Source organism: Macaca fascicularis, chromosome 20, assembly GCF_037993035.2.
Source record: "Macaca fascicularis isolate 582-1 chromosome 20, T2T-MFA8v1.1".
In the NCBI taxonomy this organism is placed as follows: Eukaryota; Metazoa; Chordata; class Mammalia; order Primates; family Cercopithecidae; genus Macaca; species Macaca fascicularis.
Genome location: NC_088394.1, coordinates 43,212,375 through 43,229,500, shown reverse-complemented (window position 1 = coordinate 43,229,500; position 17,126 = coordinate 43,212,375). Strand labels below are relative to the sequence as shown.

General features: G+C 33.8%; 1 protein-coding gene across 1 annotated transcript in view; it reads left to right on the top strand.

Annotated features, from left to right (window-relative positions):
- ITFG1 (integrin alpha FG-GAP repeat containing 1) overlaps window positions 1-17,126 on the top strand; it is a 295,294-nt gene that overhangs the window by 141,314 nt on the left and 136,854 nt on the right. Inside the window, exons 9-10 of the mRNA XM_005591846.4 lie at window positions 6,105-6,199; window positions 8,519-8,691. Coding sequence (XP_005591903.2) covers window positions 6,105-6,199; window positions 8,519-8,691 — 268 coding nt within the window. The remainder of the gene's footprint in view (window positions 1-6,104; window positions 6,200-8,518; window positions 8,692-17,126) is intronic.

Sequence of the window (17,126 nt, the reverse complement as noted above, 5' to 3'; positions counted from 1 at the left end):
GTTATATGTGTGTAATGGAAAAGCCTTTATAAAATATAAGCAAAATGTGGAAGCCATAAAGCAAAATATTAATAAATCACAGATAAAGAATAATTTTCTTAATTTTGAAAGGGCTGCTACACACTGGCAGGTAAAAGACCAACAGCGTTATTCATTAGAAAACAAAAATGAAAACCACAGTGATATACCATTTTCACTTATCAGATTGGCAAAAAATTAAAACACTTGATAATTGAGGTATTGGTGCAACCTTTCTGTGTGATCCAAACTGTGGGCCTCTGCTGGGTGTGGTGGCACACGCCCATAATCCCGGGTACTTGGGAAGGTAAGGCAGGAGAATGGCTTGAATCCAGGAGGCGTAAGTTGCACTGAGCCAAGGTGGTGCCACTGCATTCCAGCCTGGGTGACAGAGCGAAACTCTGTCTCACCAAAAAAAAAAAAAGATGAGCCTGTGGAGGGGCGGCTCCCTGAAACTCAAGGATTACACAAGGTGAAAATTATTTTTACACTAATACTAAAATATTATTTGACTTTTTCACGTGTTGACATTTACAATGACAAAGCAAAGCAATGGTGGATAAAGCTGCTTCCAGTGTAGCACAAATCAAAGTAGTAGCACCAAACTTCACTAGTATTCATTGTGGTCTTCATCACCATACATTCACAATTTTAAACTGGAGGAGGAGGAGGAGGAAGGGAACAAGAAACATGGTCAGTTTCACTTAGTAATTCTTTTGATGAATCTACAAAAAACAATAATTTTAATAAGTCTCAACCCTTGAGTATACATCTTTATCATGGTCTGTGTTGGAAAATATGCGTGAAACACATCTGCGTACCAAGTATGTTGGTTGTGTTGACGAAAAGCAGTGGTGAGATTAAGTTGCAAGCTAAACTAGCTACTTCTTAAAATACCATTTCTTACTTGAAAGAACAACTGACAAACTACTGTTATTCCAGCTTCGGTAGTTGATGGACATTTTCTCTAAAATGAATGAAGTGAGCTTGTCACATCAGGAAAACAACTGACAGTATTTGGTGTCAGTGATAAAATTTGAGCTTTCAAGCAAAAATTTGAATTTTGGAAAACTTCTATCTGCAATGAACTGACAGCTTCCCGACATCTAAAGACTTGTGATGAGATTGCAGTGATATCAACAAATGTGAATTTTTGATACAGTATCATGAAGTGTATCAACATTTAAAAGGTTCACACAACCAATATTTTTCAAAGGATCAATGTGTGATTTTACAAAGTCATGCATTTTACATGAATGCATAGATGGATATGAAGCATTCATTCAATGTGCAAGATGGACCAATGGTTTTAATTAACAGAGTAGGGAAAATTCATTGATACGGCTTTGGATTCCTCATTGCAAATAACCGTTAAAAAAAATTACTTGTTGAGTTTGGCGATAGATGGGATAATACCCAAGGTTATCTGAAAAGGCTATTTTAATACTTCTACCAACTGCATTTTTTCTTACTTGTCAACCAAAACAACATGTTACAACAGATTGCATATAAAATCAGTGTTAAAATGTAATTTTATTTTAAAGCCAGGCAGTTCTACTCTTTTTTCAAAAACTTTTTGTTTTGTAAAATGGTTATTTTTCATGAAATTGTTCTTTGTGTTTACATGTAATATATTTACGGTTATTTTAACTTAATAAATATTGAACTATTTCTGTCTTAATTTTTAATACGGCAAGTAAGCATAGATATAAGTCACATAAACAAAGCTCTTTGGGGTCTTCAGTTTTTCAGAGTATTTAAAAGTTTGAGAACTATTCCGCTATGGAGCGTAAAATATAAATTTTAATTTAATGTAACAATTGAAACCATGATTTTCATTTTAGGAATTTATACTACAGATATAATCTCACAAAGGTGATATTATTCAAAACTATTCACTGTTGGATTGTTTGGATTATCAAAAGATTGGAAACAACCCAGTATTTGCTTATCAGTAGAGAATCAGTTACTGAGATACCTTCATACAATGTAATACTATATTATCTATATGACACAGATACAGATTTACCATTATGAAACCATCTCAAAGATTATTAAGTCAGAAATTTAGGATGCCAAAAAGTGTGTAGAGTACACTACTATTTGTGCAAAATTATATGTAGTATATGTATTTGCATAGACTGTCTTGGAAGGATAGACAAGAAACTGCTATAGTGGTTGCCACTGGAGGGGAGCACAGGATGGAGTAAAACGGCTTTTTTTTTAGTTTCTTCCTGAGATTCTGATTCATTAGATCTGGGCAGGAGCCTAAGAATTCTCATTTCTAACAAGTTCCCAGCTGATTCAGAGGCTGCAGAACCACTGCATTAGAGAAATTGTGGTTAACAAAGTTGGAAAGGTAATCTGGGGGCAGAGCAATGAGTTCTAATTTGCTTAAACAATTCCACAGGTCAGTTAACTTCATTAGACTGAAAATATTAAGAATGCTTAAGAGAATAAGTGATATATGTGAACCTTTTTTATGTGTATCTTTTTTTGTTCTCTGCTTAATTAAAAACAAAATTATATATAAAAATTCATTGTAATCCACTTTTATAAGAATAGTAACACTTTAGTTTTGCTTTTAAAATTTAAAATTTTCTCTAAATCAGTTTTAGTTTCTCTAAATCAGTTTTAAACCCTTAATTATATTTCAATAAAGTATTTATATGTTTTAGAGAAGAATTTCATTTGTAATTTGGCTAAAGTTACCATCAAAGGGAAGTTAGCATATGTTTGTTAGTTTAGGATGATCAGTCCTGAAAAAGGCTGATTTTTACACTGTTTTTTGTAAATATAAGTAAATCAAAATGCTGTTCCTTCTGTTGCAGTTTCTCTTGAGTTTTTGAGAAAGAATTTTGGCCTGAAAGAAAACTTGAGATACGTATTTACCGAAGTCCCAAAGAAAAGACAATCCGAAGTTATAAATTCCTGGTTCTTTAAGTACTGTGCCAAGTTCACAGGCCAGCACCTCCATCAGCATGCCCTTCTTTATAATCTACTCACAAAGAGACATTATTTCTCTGAGAATTTGCTTAAAGTAATTCTAGCTCCTAGCCTTGCGCCTCTGATTTTTCCCATATTAAAAATACTTTCTTCCCCAGGCATAACAATATATTAAAACATAAAATATTCCTGTAGTGTGAGATTAAAAAAATACGCAAATTATAAAAGACAAAGAAAGGCTGTGGAAACATTCCAAATGAAAGGAGGCTATTAAGTAACAGCTTTATGCAATTTCTATTCCTGCACTGTATCCTGTGCTGCAGGGACAAAAATGCTCTACGGGACAACAGGTCAGTGGAAAAAATTGAAATATAGATAGCACATTAGATAAATGCATTGCTTGTGTGTAAATTGTAAATTGTTAACTGTATTGTGGTCATATAAGAGAATATCCCTACTCCTAGGGAATGCACACTGATACATTTAGGGGCAAAGGACCTTAATGTATGTACTTATATACATGGTTCAAAAAAAAATTTATTTCAAAGAGGGAAAGAACACAAATGATTTTGTGAAAGGGGTAAAATGTTAACAATAGGCAAATGTGGTTAAAGGCTTAATAGATGTTTCTTTTACTATTTCTGTTATTGCAACTTTAAGTATAAATTACTACCAAATACAAAAGCTTTTAAAAAAGTACAGAAAACTGAAATATGTAAATTTAAAAGTTTATCTCCTTTAAAAGAGCAAATTTCCTTTGAAATTGTATTCTTGAAATTGTACTCTCAAAAACCATTTCTGTCATTTCACCTAAATATTTTTTAAAAATAAGGCCAGAGGCAGTGGATCATGCCTGTAATCCTAGCACTTTAGGAGGCCGAGGCAGGCAGATCTCTTGAGGCCAGGAGTTTGAGACCAGCCTGGCCAACATGGCAAAACCCGCATTCTACAGAATATACAAAAATTAGCTGGGCGTGGTGGCGCACGCCTGTAATCCCAGCTACTTAGTAGGCTGAGGCATGAGAATTGCTTGAACCCAGGAGCAGGAGGTTGCAATGAGTTGAGATCGTGCCACTGCCCTCCAGCCTGAGCGACAGAGCAAGACTCTGTCTCAATAAATAAATTTTATGTGTGTGTGTGTGTGTGTGTGTGTGTGTGTGTGTGTGTGTGTGTAGCATTTAGAATAGCACAAGAAACACATTTTGTGATTAAGTTTAGTTTTCTGTGACCATATCTATAAAATATTACTGATAATTTATACTAAAATGCATGATTATGCTGTTAACACGAGTTAGATATATGTTTACTAGATATTTGTTAGAGCACTTGAAAAAATACCAACCAATTGATTGTCAAAAGATTCATGAGATATATGAAACTACTTGGAAGAAAGAGAAACTAGGGGAAAAGTAAAGTATGAATAAGATTCTAATATGAGCATTTTGTCATTGGGCTAAAAATGAAGGGAAAAACTGTGGTAATGCTCTTCAAATTGTTCTCCCATTGATTTACAGTAGAGTGATTTGGTTTTGATGAAGTCTATGTTATCACTCGAGCCAGTTTGTAAATCACATTTTTGTATTAGTTCTTTTTTACTTGGCTAGCTCTTTTTTTTTTTTTAAGCCATGATATATGTTTATCTCCTTGGAAAACCTTCTCCTTTTCAAGTGTTCCTGCCTAGAATTGCATTTTTATCTGTCAACCTACGTAATTCTCAGTAGTCCAAATCTATACGTTGCCAAATTACAGATGTACAGATGTTCTCTACGTGTTTTATTATTAATTCAACTATTGTATTTAATGTTGCACTCCTCTAAGGCAGAGTTTATCATAAATGGTATTAATCATGAGGATCCTAAGTAATCAAATCATGAAATTAAATGAAAAATCATTTTTTACTTTGTTGTGCATTTTTACTTTTCCATGCTGAAGTCAGTTTCCATTGGCTAGATTTTAATTCCACTCAGCCTGAAATTCTTTTTTTTTCCTTTTGAATACATTATTGGAGACTCGATAGGCTTTCAATAATTACATAGCTCTCAATACGTAAGTATGCTTCACTAAATATACAATGAAGCATATTTCTGTATTAATAATCCTTTTATTTTCTTCCAAGTGTATATACTACCTCAGGCACAAGTTAAATAATATAGTAAACAATAGCAAATAAATCAGTGATTAAAACAATACAAAATCAGTCCCCAAATTAAAAAGCTAAATGACTGTGCATTGTGAATGTCCACATAAAGAGACTTAACTCTGGAACATCAAAATCTGTAAACCCCATCAGGTAGTGGGGACATTAGATGGGAGTGAGCACTAGAGGAGCTGACTCCTCAGTAACCTCAGTAACTTACTAACTTCTTCTGTAACCTCACCTCTATAGGCCTTAGCTAAATACTGTGCAGCTTTGTAAAAAACGGTCACTTGGAAAGGATATCTATATTCCCTTCATTTGCTTTTTCATTGATAAAAATTTATTGGTGCTTTTAAGAAGCCAGAGTGCTGAGAACTTTATAACTATTGGATCGAAGTTCATCCAGAATAAAGGCTCTTACGTGTGTATGAAGATAAGAGTCTCACATTTAAAATACTCCGTATAATAATGGACTACCATTGATAATGCTTATTTTTCTCTTTGATGGCAGCAGTGATAATTACTTAAATGAGTCAAAGCTACATTTTAAAAAATTGATGATTTTAACATTACAGGCTGAAATGGGGGCTCTTACTAACACTATACATTTTCCTTTTTATAATTTCAACTTTTATTTTAAATTCAAGGAGTCCATATGTAGGTTTGTTACATGGGTATATTACGTGATGCTGAAGGTTGGGGTATGACTGATCCCATCACCCAGATAGCATAGGACCCAATAGTTTTTCAGCCCTTGCCCCTCTCCCTCCTATAGAAATACTTAACCACACAGAAGTGTGCAATTTAGAACAAGACACAGTCCAGATAATCAGTTGCAAGGGCCAGAATATGAATAAAATCATATTCATTTTGAAGCCATGTGTCAAATTCTTCTGTTTTATCCAGATTGATGTAGACTTTGAACAAATAATAAATGTAATATACCATACAAGAACACTTTATTTTGTGACTATTAATGGACTCTTGAAGTTTCTTTTGGCAGATGGAGATGGACACATGGATCATTTACTGCCAGGCTGTGAAGATAAAAATTGCCAAAAGAGTACCATCTACTTAGTGAGATCTGGGACAAAGCAGGTATATCAAGTTGCTTTTTAATGTAAACATTTTTTTATGTGCTTGGAAAAAAATCTTCAAAGGTTAGAAAAGTTACCTGTAGAATCAGAACAGAGGGAACCCCAAAATTAAGTTACCAACTTCCTCATTTTAACTTAATGAAATGCATTTAAATCTATTATTTTTTAATTTGTTGAGGGAGGAGCATTGTTATAATTATTTCTGATGAAGAAAACCCATTCTGGATACTATAATTAAATGATCTTTTAGCTTTTTATATGCCAGGAATATGGCAGAACACACTATAATGAAAGGTGACATAGAAGAACATTAGATCTATTTTCGCAGCTGATGTTGTTTTTATTTGTGTTATCTAAACCTATTTTATTACCTCTTGCTGACTTTTACCTGTAACTTGTAGGTAAGCAGTTTCAAATCTGACAGTCACAGTGGAGGATTAATATGGGAATGATAGGTTATAAGAATCTTATTAGAATTGTTTTATTTTCTTTTGGGGGGTAATAAATGATAGAATAACATACTGACTTTTATAGCCCTTATGGAAAGGGAGCATCATATTTTATGTGAAAACAAATCTTCAAACAGTCAACATTCTAAAAGCGTTTAACTGGCCAGTCTGAATACAGTGGTGTTAAGTATACACAGCCAGTTACGGATGTCCTTGTTTCTTCTCCACCCCCACTGCTTCATTTTACTAGCCTTAAAATAAAATAAATGAAAGCATTTAACTGTTCTACCTGTAAGTTTTATCTTGAACTTTTTTTAAGGTTTTGAATCACTTAAAACTTTAGATCAAGTAACACTTAATCATTGGTTCATAATTATTAGTAATCCTAGTAATTATTGCCTATTGACAGGCTACTGTAAGAATATTTTCAAATTATACAGTCATCTCTCTCTCTGGGAAGATAAATGTCACGGTTCTTTGGTGACTATTATCAGTGTCATATTGATACTGAAAAATCTTTTTACATTTTAGGCCTTAATACATTTACTTTAACAGGAATACTTTATTCAATGTGGTTTATCCTCATTAATAACCTGTCAGCCTCTTCAGAAATTTGTGATAACGTGGCAGTGAAATATCTCATCTGCTAAAATAAAACCCAACAGTTTTTAAAAAATCAAGTGAAACCATTGAAACATTTTAATGATATATAAAATAATACTGTTTTGCTTAAAGAAAGATTGAAAAATTATTAAAGATGCATACCAATTTTTTTAAAACACTCATTTTCTGTAAATATGTCTTTTCCAAGTTTCCTTTTTCTCTGGTAAATTATACTTTCTTTGGAAAATATATAAATTATTGCAGATACTCTGTTTATTAACCCCTTTTCAAGAAACCGTCTTTAATACAATTTGACTTTCAGCCATATAAATGAGTCACCTGCTTAGAAGGAAAGGAAAGGAATCTCTAGGCATGTTTGGTCTCCTGCCATCTCAAGTCAGCTGTGCCTGCTTCTGCTCAGACATCTTCAGGTTATGTGCCAGCATTCATACTCAGCAAATTGTGGGCACATCTACAACTGTAATGGCATGATTTCTACTCTTCAGATTTCTAGTTATTAAAAAGTGAAAATTTATGTTATCTGAAGAGAAAGGGATTTCTAAAAGCTTATTTTTGAAATCAGCCTGTTCTTTCTGTTCTCTTCATGGCCATTAATATAGAAATAAAGGAATTTACTAAAAATGTAGCTTCCGGCCATTTTAGTGACAGAGCTCATTCTTCTTGGCTGAGAATTGCCTGTCAGTTACTGATGAAGCCTGTCAGGCCTGGTGTTGTTTGCAAAGCCTCAGGAGCTGCTTGGCTGGAAGGTAATGACTGAAGTCATCTGCATGTGTAAGAGGCACAGCAGCAGAATGAACAAGGGGGTCTCTGTCATGTTCTAACTTTCCTCCTAAGTTGGTCCTCCCAAAAGGACATCAGTATTAGATGATATTACAGTTTGCTCTAGTTTTTTTAAAATATTCATTTGAGTGTTTCTATGTGACACAGTTTTAAATTATGTAATCTGACTAGATGTGTATTAATATCAGTTCAATCCTAAGATTCGTGCAATATTGTGAAAAACTTTCTAAGGCTTTCTGTGCCAGTTAGACAAAAATGACTAGGATAAATTCTAACAGAGACTACTTTTTTTCTTTCCCCAGAGTGTCACCTATTCACCAGAGTAAATTATGATACCCTACCATATTGTAGAGATAAAGATGTTAAGTAAAATAATGCTTATCTTGAAAACTTAATGGATCATTTGTTTTGCAAATTGTAAATTTTTTCATAACTATAAAGTCTGATCCTTTTCTCTTAATCCATAGTGGGTTCCAGTCCTACAAGATTTCAGTAATAAGGGCACACTCTGGGGCTTTGTGCCGTTTGTGGATGAACAGCAACCAACTGAAATACCAATTCCAATTACCCTTCATATTGGAGACTACAATATGGATGGCTATCCAGATGCTCTGGTCATACTAAAGAACACATCTGGAAGGTAAGGAAATTAAATCAAGTGAGAAATATTTGTAAACTGTGTGAGAAATATTTGCAAACCATGGTGCTTTGCAACTGAATAGTACCTAAATATGTTATAATCTCTTAAATAAGGAACATGATGAGCTCAGTTCCTGTGTTTTAATTTGATCCCTGCACTTCTCACAACTGCTTAGAATACCTATTTTTTCCCCACAGATTCATTATCTGTAAAACAAAAATGAACACCCAGTCTGAAGTAAAAAGTTATATTTCACTCAGTAAAACTTAATCTTTAAGAGGTCAAAAGTTTTTATAGGCAAATGACCCAATTACATTTTGAGACCGAAGACACTGGTGGTTAAGAACTGACTCTAGGCTTTGATCGCAGTCCAACCACTTACCCTCTGTGTGACCTTGGTCATATTACTCAAATTCTTCATGTGTAAAATAAGTGTAATAACTGTACCTCTGTCATGGAGTTATAGTAAAGATTAAATAAGGTAAAAATAAATGAATGACTTAGAAAGATACTCTTGGCATATTGATTTTACATTTGATAAATGTTGTTACATTATTATTGCTTGTTTTGTAATGACACTGGAAATTCCACCATGACTATTGATACTTTCTGTATGTGTAAACTGTGAGTACATTTATTGCATTAGCAGTGACTTTTAATGCTGCAATTACTTTAATTTTTGAAATAGAAGTACCAATAGATAAACCAATATAGTTAAACTCATAATTAGCTTGAATCCTGACAGATGCCATAAATATGACCTTTCCTAAATTTTAATACCTTATCATTTTGTTCATCTCACAATTAATGATATTCCTTGGCCCTTATTCTTTCTTTCCTTTTACATTATTTTTCTGAGTATTAATTTATTTGTTGACTCTGGAATTACTAGTGATTCAGCTCCATATTCAGAACCAGGCTCATGATACAAAACAACTTCTTCAGAAAAAGTCAGACCTATTATTGCTTTTAACACTAGTGTTGTCTGGAAATCTGATATTTAGAGAAATATTTATCATTAGTGAGTGTTCCTAAACTATTTATAGAAAAGCGTGGAGAGTCTGTATGTTAACTTTCCTAAGGATGTTGGTTTGAAATTATAATGTCTCTGCATCATGTTTGTAGAGTTTTCCAAGGACATGACCATGGTGTTATGCAGAGTTTAATATGTACTTATAACCTACGTGTGTGAAACAGATCTGATATAGCCAAAACAAACTTCTGAATGGAACGTGAGTGTTACTCCTTTTGAAAGCATAGTGACACATAAAAGCAAAGAACTGCAAAATTACTTTATTTTAGACATTGGGTCTATTCAGAAGAATAAGAAATTACATTTTAAATTCATTTAATCCTGTGATTACTCATCCTTAGAATATTTAAATAATTTATATTTTACTATAAAAGTTCTTTATCAACAGTGTTTTTTGTTAACAATTCCTTTGCCATTTAGCAATACAGATGGTATCAACTGCTAACTCAGCAGTGAACACTTTAGTTCTGCAGGAAAAATAAGTACTAAAGGCAGTTGTACTTTTTTATGAAAGTCTTAATACCATTATAAAAGCAATTGTGTAAAAATCAATTATTTCTTTTCTGTTCTTTTAAGGTAGATGAAAATTGAAGGATAGAGTTCAGTTCATCTCAATGTTCATTCCATCACAGATGAGAAGTAGCCCTAACTTTAAATTAAATCTGAATATTATTTAGAGTTGCTGTTACATTTCTGTAGGAAAATTTGACAAATCATATTAAAATTAATGCTCTAGACCTTGTTAGGTCATTTTCTAAAATTCAAGGACAGATTGTAATTTCCTAGTAATAAATAAATATTTGTTTAACACTGGTACTATAGAAGTTATGTTAGTAATGTATCATGTCAAGCACATAGAGTGAATATTTCTTCCTTCTTTTGAGAATTTTATCTAGTGACTGCATTTAAGAGTGTGACTCTTAGTCTTCATTCTGACTATTCCTATCACCTTTGTATGATACAGTCAAAATGTTGACATATTTAAGAAGAGTTTTATTGTTACTAATATATTGCAAGTCACTGGATGAAACTGGATAGCAAAACCTGAGCTTCCGTTGGGCTTTTATAGGAGTTCCAAGCCTAGAAGTAGCTAAAAATAAAAAACGTTTTTGGCAGCAAAGAAGCACACTCAGAAGTCTGAGTATCAGCTATGAGAGCATCCCAAACCTATAAAATGGCAAGTACATCTGTAAATGGCCAAATGTAATATATTGCCTGTTAGTTAATGCTGGGGAAAAAATGGTTTTTGTTTATGAAATAATTTTACTTTGTATTACTCTAGCCTCATTTTTCATAGGTTAGTTATTATCTTTATTTTACAAATATGAAAATGGTCTGAGATAAATCAGACAACTTACCCGATATCATACAGCTAGTAAGTTGGAATTCCTAATTCGGTTATAATCTGCATTTTCATCCGCATCCTCAGCTTTATACAATAATTTACCTTTACATTAATGACCCTGACTCATCAATGAAAGGTTACATTATGTTGCAGATGTTCTACTTTTTAAAAAAGGCATGGAGGTTGATAGTACAAGGGCCTACATCTGTGGGAACATTTCTAGCCACTATTCTTTTTAATTTTCTCTATGAAGTAGAGATGCCGGTGAGGCTGCAGAGAAAAGGGAACACTTATACACTGTTGGTGGGAATCTAGATTAGTTGAACCACTGTGGAAAGCAGTTTGGAGATTTTTCCAAGAACTTAGAACTGCCATTCAACCCAGCAATCCCATTACTGGGTATATACCCACAGGAAAATAAACTGTTTTACCGAAAACACATGCACATGTATGTTCATTGCAGCACTATTCACAATAGCAGAGACGTGGAATCAATGTAGGTGCCCATCAATAGTGGATTGGATTTTTAAAAATATGGTATAAATACGTTATGGAATACCATGCAGCCATGAAAAATAACAAAATCTTGTACTTTACAGCAACATGGATGCAGCTGGAGGCCATTTTCCTAAGCAAATTAACACAGGCACAGAAAATCAAATACTGCGTGTTCTCACTAATAAGTGGGAGCTAAACAGTGTGTACTCATGGACATAAAAATTCCAACAGTAAACACTGGGAACTACTAGAGAGGGAAGAGAGGAAGGAGATCAAGAGTTGAAAAACTAACTGTTGGGTACTGTGCTTAGTACCTGGGTGATGGGATCAGTCATACCCCAAAACTCAGTACCATGCAGTATACCCATGTAATAAATTTGCTCATGGACCCTGTGAATCTAAAATAAAAGTTGAAATTATAAATGTTGAGAAAGAAAGAAATATTGTCCTGGATGTAAACTCATTGTGTCTCATTATTGAAGAAGACCTCATAATTGCTATATTGGCTAGCCTTCACTTAACCAACTCCAAGTTCATAACTTGGAATTTGTAAAGATCAAAAAATTTTCTTTCAATAATATTGCCTATTCATCTACTATAATGAATCCCATACTAAAATTCTTAGTCCCATAATAAAATGGAAAAAGAACTCCACTAATTAGTTCTGAGGGAAGAAACCTTTGTAGACAGTGAGTGTTAATTCTACCGTTAATCCCAACGGAGATACATTAAAAGATATATTACACAGTATTTATTTTGTCAGTAATCAATTTTAAAGTATTAAATACCCTTACACACTAAATTTATAGGTGTAAAATTGCATTCCTTTATACTTCTTAAATTTTCTTTAAGTCTTTAGATACGACTCCTTCACATTTTTAGTATTATTTGCCTTTTTAATTTCTTTCATCAGACTTGATAAAGGCTTCTTCCTCCGTCTTATTATTTCAGTCATGTCTGTGTTTTTGTTGGTATTGTAGAGGTTCAAAGAATCACCTTTATTTTCAGTAAGATGAATTTCTTCTATGAATATTTTCTTTATGTTTGTTTTTACATTTTTTCCTGTTTTGCTGTCTTCAAGTTTATTTTTATTTTTTTTATTTTTTACGTTATTTCATTGAATACTAAACTAATAGATGTTTACTCTTGTTTTCTATTAAGTGCTTTTAAGACTAAATATTGTGAGCTTGGCTTCAGGTCATATATTTTGATACTATGTGGTTTCTTTGTTCTTTCTTATTTAAAATTTTGCATATACACAGAATTATTTAGAAAGGTATTTTAAAGAGTTCACATAAATATGTTTGGGAAGTTGCATTTATGGTTGTTTTTTGGATTTGAGTCTATCTCTTCATTTTTTGTTCTTTTAGTATGGCATTGCAAATATAAATGTGGCTTATGCAATACTTTTAGAAACTTGTTGAAATGTTTCTGGTAGTTTAATAGCTCAGTGAATGGTTATCTGAAATATCATTCCTGTTAATTATATTATTTAAATCTTTATTTTTATTTTCTTTTCTACCTTTTGTTGGATTATTCAACATTTTCTTCCTTTTATAGTTCCTAAGGGGGTTAACATATTAAAATTTTTGTTTTTGTCATAGTGGTTACATTTAAATATTAATACCTATGCTTAAATTTTACCTTTAATGAACTACTGGAGTTAATATGTAAGGCAAGAATTTTAGGACACTTCTAGTTCTCTCTCTCCCCACCCCAATTACTTCTCATTCGTATTATCAATTGATGGAATGATTTTCACATTTTGTTGCTACAGTTATTTACACTTAGCTACAGGGTTTACTGGTTTCTCTGATCACCATTGAATATTATATCTTTCATTCTTTCTTCAGTTTCCATTTTTCTGGACACATTATCAAGTAATTCTATCTGGGAGAGTCTGCAGCCTCTTTCTGAAACTTTGCATGTCTGAAATTTTCTTTATTTTTCTCCAGCCTGAATTGCTAACTTGGCTGAGTACAGGATTCTAGATTCAAAATTATTTTACTTCATATCCTTAAAGACACTTTGCCATTAAATTCCAATATTCACTTTTGCTAGTCAAGTCTGGTGATAATCTGATTGTTCATTGCAGGTAACCTCTTATGTTCTAAGATACTGGATTTGTACTTTATCCATAATAGTTTGAAATGTTACCATGTGGAGTTGAATTGTGACTCCTGTAAATTTCTTTTATTTTTGTCTTCTCTTTCATTCTCTTAGTTTTTTTATTATTATTATTTACTTGTTAATTTGTTTCTAAAGTTCATATTAGAACACATGAGGGAAGTTGTAGGTCTGTCCTCCTTGTCTCTCTCCTGATACGCGCACATTTTTTAACTTGTATCTTTTGTGCTGTGTTCTGGAAAAATGTCTTTATTCAGCTCATTGACTACCTTGATTATAGAAGTGAACAAGACAGAAATGAAATTTACTCACTACAAAGTACTAGTTACCACTGTGAAAGCAACCCAGAAAATACGACTTACAGACACTGGGTAAGAAGTATCATTTTCCAAGCAGTTTATGTGTATAAGATAGCACATCATTAATTACAGAGAGAAAGTAGTAAATGATATATGAGTGTATATACTTCTCTTTCCATACAAATTATGTTGGTAAATTTCATTACTTATACACTAGTGGTACCAAGATAAATTTCTTCATTTTCCATGATGTCCATGAAGTCCACTGATAAGTGCACTTCTAAATTTGTTTTTACATAAAATTATACTATGATAAAGTAAAGTAAGCTTTTTAGCTGTTGAATCATCAACATATATGGTTAACTTTTGTATTTTGTAGGGCAATGCTGGGAAAGGAGAATGCCATTCTGAGATAATATACTTAAATCCATTTTATTTAATATCAATCAGCTTTTTTACAAGAATAGTGGCCACAAAGTTTTATGACTGCTAAGGAATAGTTAGCAGTCCTCTTCAAAAGAATAGTGATGTGGAAGATTTTGCACTCTTTTTTGGTATATCTTAACTATCTATATGAATCAGACTAGTGGTTATTGTGTATGGAATCACCAGGATGACAAGATGGAAAATCCCTCTCCTAATAGTCTGTGAATAGGGCAAGACTTAGTTTCAGGCCTCTCTTGTTATATATGTACTTTCAGTCACATATATTAATAAGAGGAGGAATAAAACACAAATGGAGATTGTTTTTACAAATGTACAGACAACATTTATGCTCAAATTGTGAAACACATGCACTGCATCATCTCTCACATACAGTTAAAAGTTTACTGTTAAATGCATCTTTGGATAAGAGAATTAAATAAAGATCATGTACTTTGGATCTCGGTTGAAATGCCAGTGCTACCACTTGTACTTCTGTTTCCTTTTGTCATTTATTTGACCTGTCTATGTATCTGTAAATTTATAAAATGAAGGTGGTTATACCTACCCTGAAAGTTCCTTGTGAAGATTGAAATACCATTCATTTCCCTTTCCCTCTTAAGTTTAACTAAGAAACCTATAATTAAGCTAGACTGGCACAATGTGAGTGATGACTTTAATTCCGAGAGATCTGTGAACAGCTCGGTCACCTCCTACCAACTGTAGACTACACAGATTATTGATACGGAAAGAACTGATGGGTATTTCATTTCTCTTCTTTTTCTACAACTATATATCCCAAAGGGTTGTTTATGTTTCAGAACATTTAAAACATGTAAGTTAAAATGCATCAATCTAAGAATTTTTTTCTTCAAATCCCAGTGACTTAGTCAGATCAGACTAATTTAAGTAAAGGTAGAATAAGTTGAAAACTTGCAACAGAAAATTATTAACAGGCCAGGTGTGGTGACTCAACTCTGTAATCCTAGCACTTTCAGAGGCCAAGGTGAGAGGATCAGTAGAGCCCAGAAGTTCAACACCAGCCTGGGCAACATAGTGGGACCCCATCTCTACAAAAAATAAAATGAAATAAATTAGCCAGGCATTGTGGCAGGTACCTAGGCACTCAGGAGGCCTGAGTAGGAGGATCACCTGAGCCTAGGAATTGGAGGTTGCAGTGAGCTGTAATTACACCGCTGCACTCCAGTCTGGGTGACAGAGCCAGACCTTGTCTCTAAGGAAATAAAAGGGAAGGGCGCAGTGGCTCACACTGTAATCCCAGCACTTTGGGAGGCGGAGGCGGAGGCGGGCGGATCACGAGGCCAGGACATCGAGACCGTCATGGCTAATATGGTGAAACCCCATCTCTCCTAAAAATACAAAAAATTAGCTGGGTTTGGTGGTGGGCGCCTGTGGTCTCAGCTACTCGGGAGGCGGAGCTTGCAGTGAGCCAAGATCGCACCACTGCACTCTAGCCTGGGCGACAGAGCGAGACTCCATCTCCAAAAAAAAAAAAAGGAAAAAGAAAATGACTAACACTAAAAGGGAGAATTAAAAGGTATCAGCAGGAAGTGTGTTTCTGTAGATTTCAGGAGGTAGCTTAAAATGTCAAAATCTTTACAGATCCTCACTTCGTAACCTTTTCCTCCTAAGGCTGGTAGATTAAGCGCTATATTGGATAATTGTTTTCAATGTTGTGTATGTGAATTTTTAAAACACATAATAAGTCTTTGGTAGCAAGATACATCTGTTTACATAAGCCCATCACCTTTTCTCACTTTCTTCATAAGCAAAAACAGAAATAAAGAATACATACTATACAGAAAGAATGTATAAGGAAAATATAAATCAGCATTATTGTCTTTTTTTTTTTTTTTTTTTTTTTTTTTTGAGACAGAGTCTTACTCTGTCGCCCAGGCTGGAGTGCAATGGTGCGATCTTGGTTCACTGCAAGCTCCGCCTCCCGGGTTCACGCCATTCTCCTGCCTCAGCATCCCAAGTAGCTGGGACTACAGGCGTCCGCCACCAGGTCCGGCCAGTTGTTTTGTATTTTTGGTAGAGATGGGGTTTCACTGTGTTAGCCCGGATAGTCTCGATCTCCTGACCTCGTGATTCGGCCTCCCAAGCTGTGATTACAGACGTGAGCCACCGCGCCCAGCCTATTGCCTTTTTTTCTTCATATATTTGTCACTAAATCTAAATAGAATATCAAGACCTCGTCTCTGTTTTTGCAGAAAAGAAGCTTGGTTCAGACTGATCTAAGTGTTTTCTTCATACCAATGTGCAAACATAACAAATGTAAGTCAGGTAGCAAGGCAACGTGGCACAGTGGCATGAGAATTAGATTTGATATGAAAAGATTTGCTTTAAAAGCCTGACAGCGTCATAATTTCTTCATCTGTGAAATGAAGCATATACTTCTGGTGCATTACGAAGAAGTTGTCAAAATAAGAGTATAAATGCGAGAGGAAAGTACAGGGTGTCCCATTAAATTAGGCTTTATGTCTTTATTGGTAACAGCTTTTTACTCCCACAAAGTAAGTTTTTACAATGTTTAAATTGCCTGCATCTAGTGATTGCAGCATTAAGATCTTGGACATAGTATAATCATTTAAATATACTATGTATTAGTTGTTAACATTGCTAAAAAAAAGAATACCGAAAATGTCATACCTAAAGAAGAGGTCTTTTCCTCAGCAGGCCTTCTTTT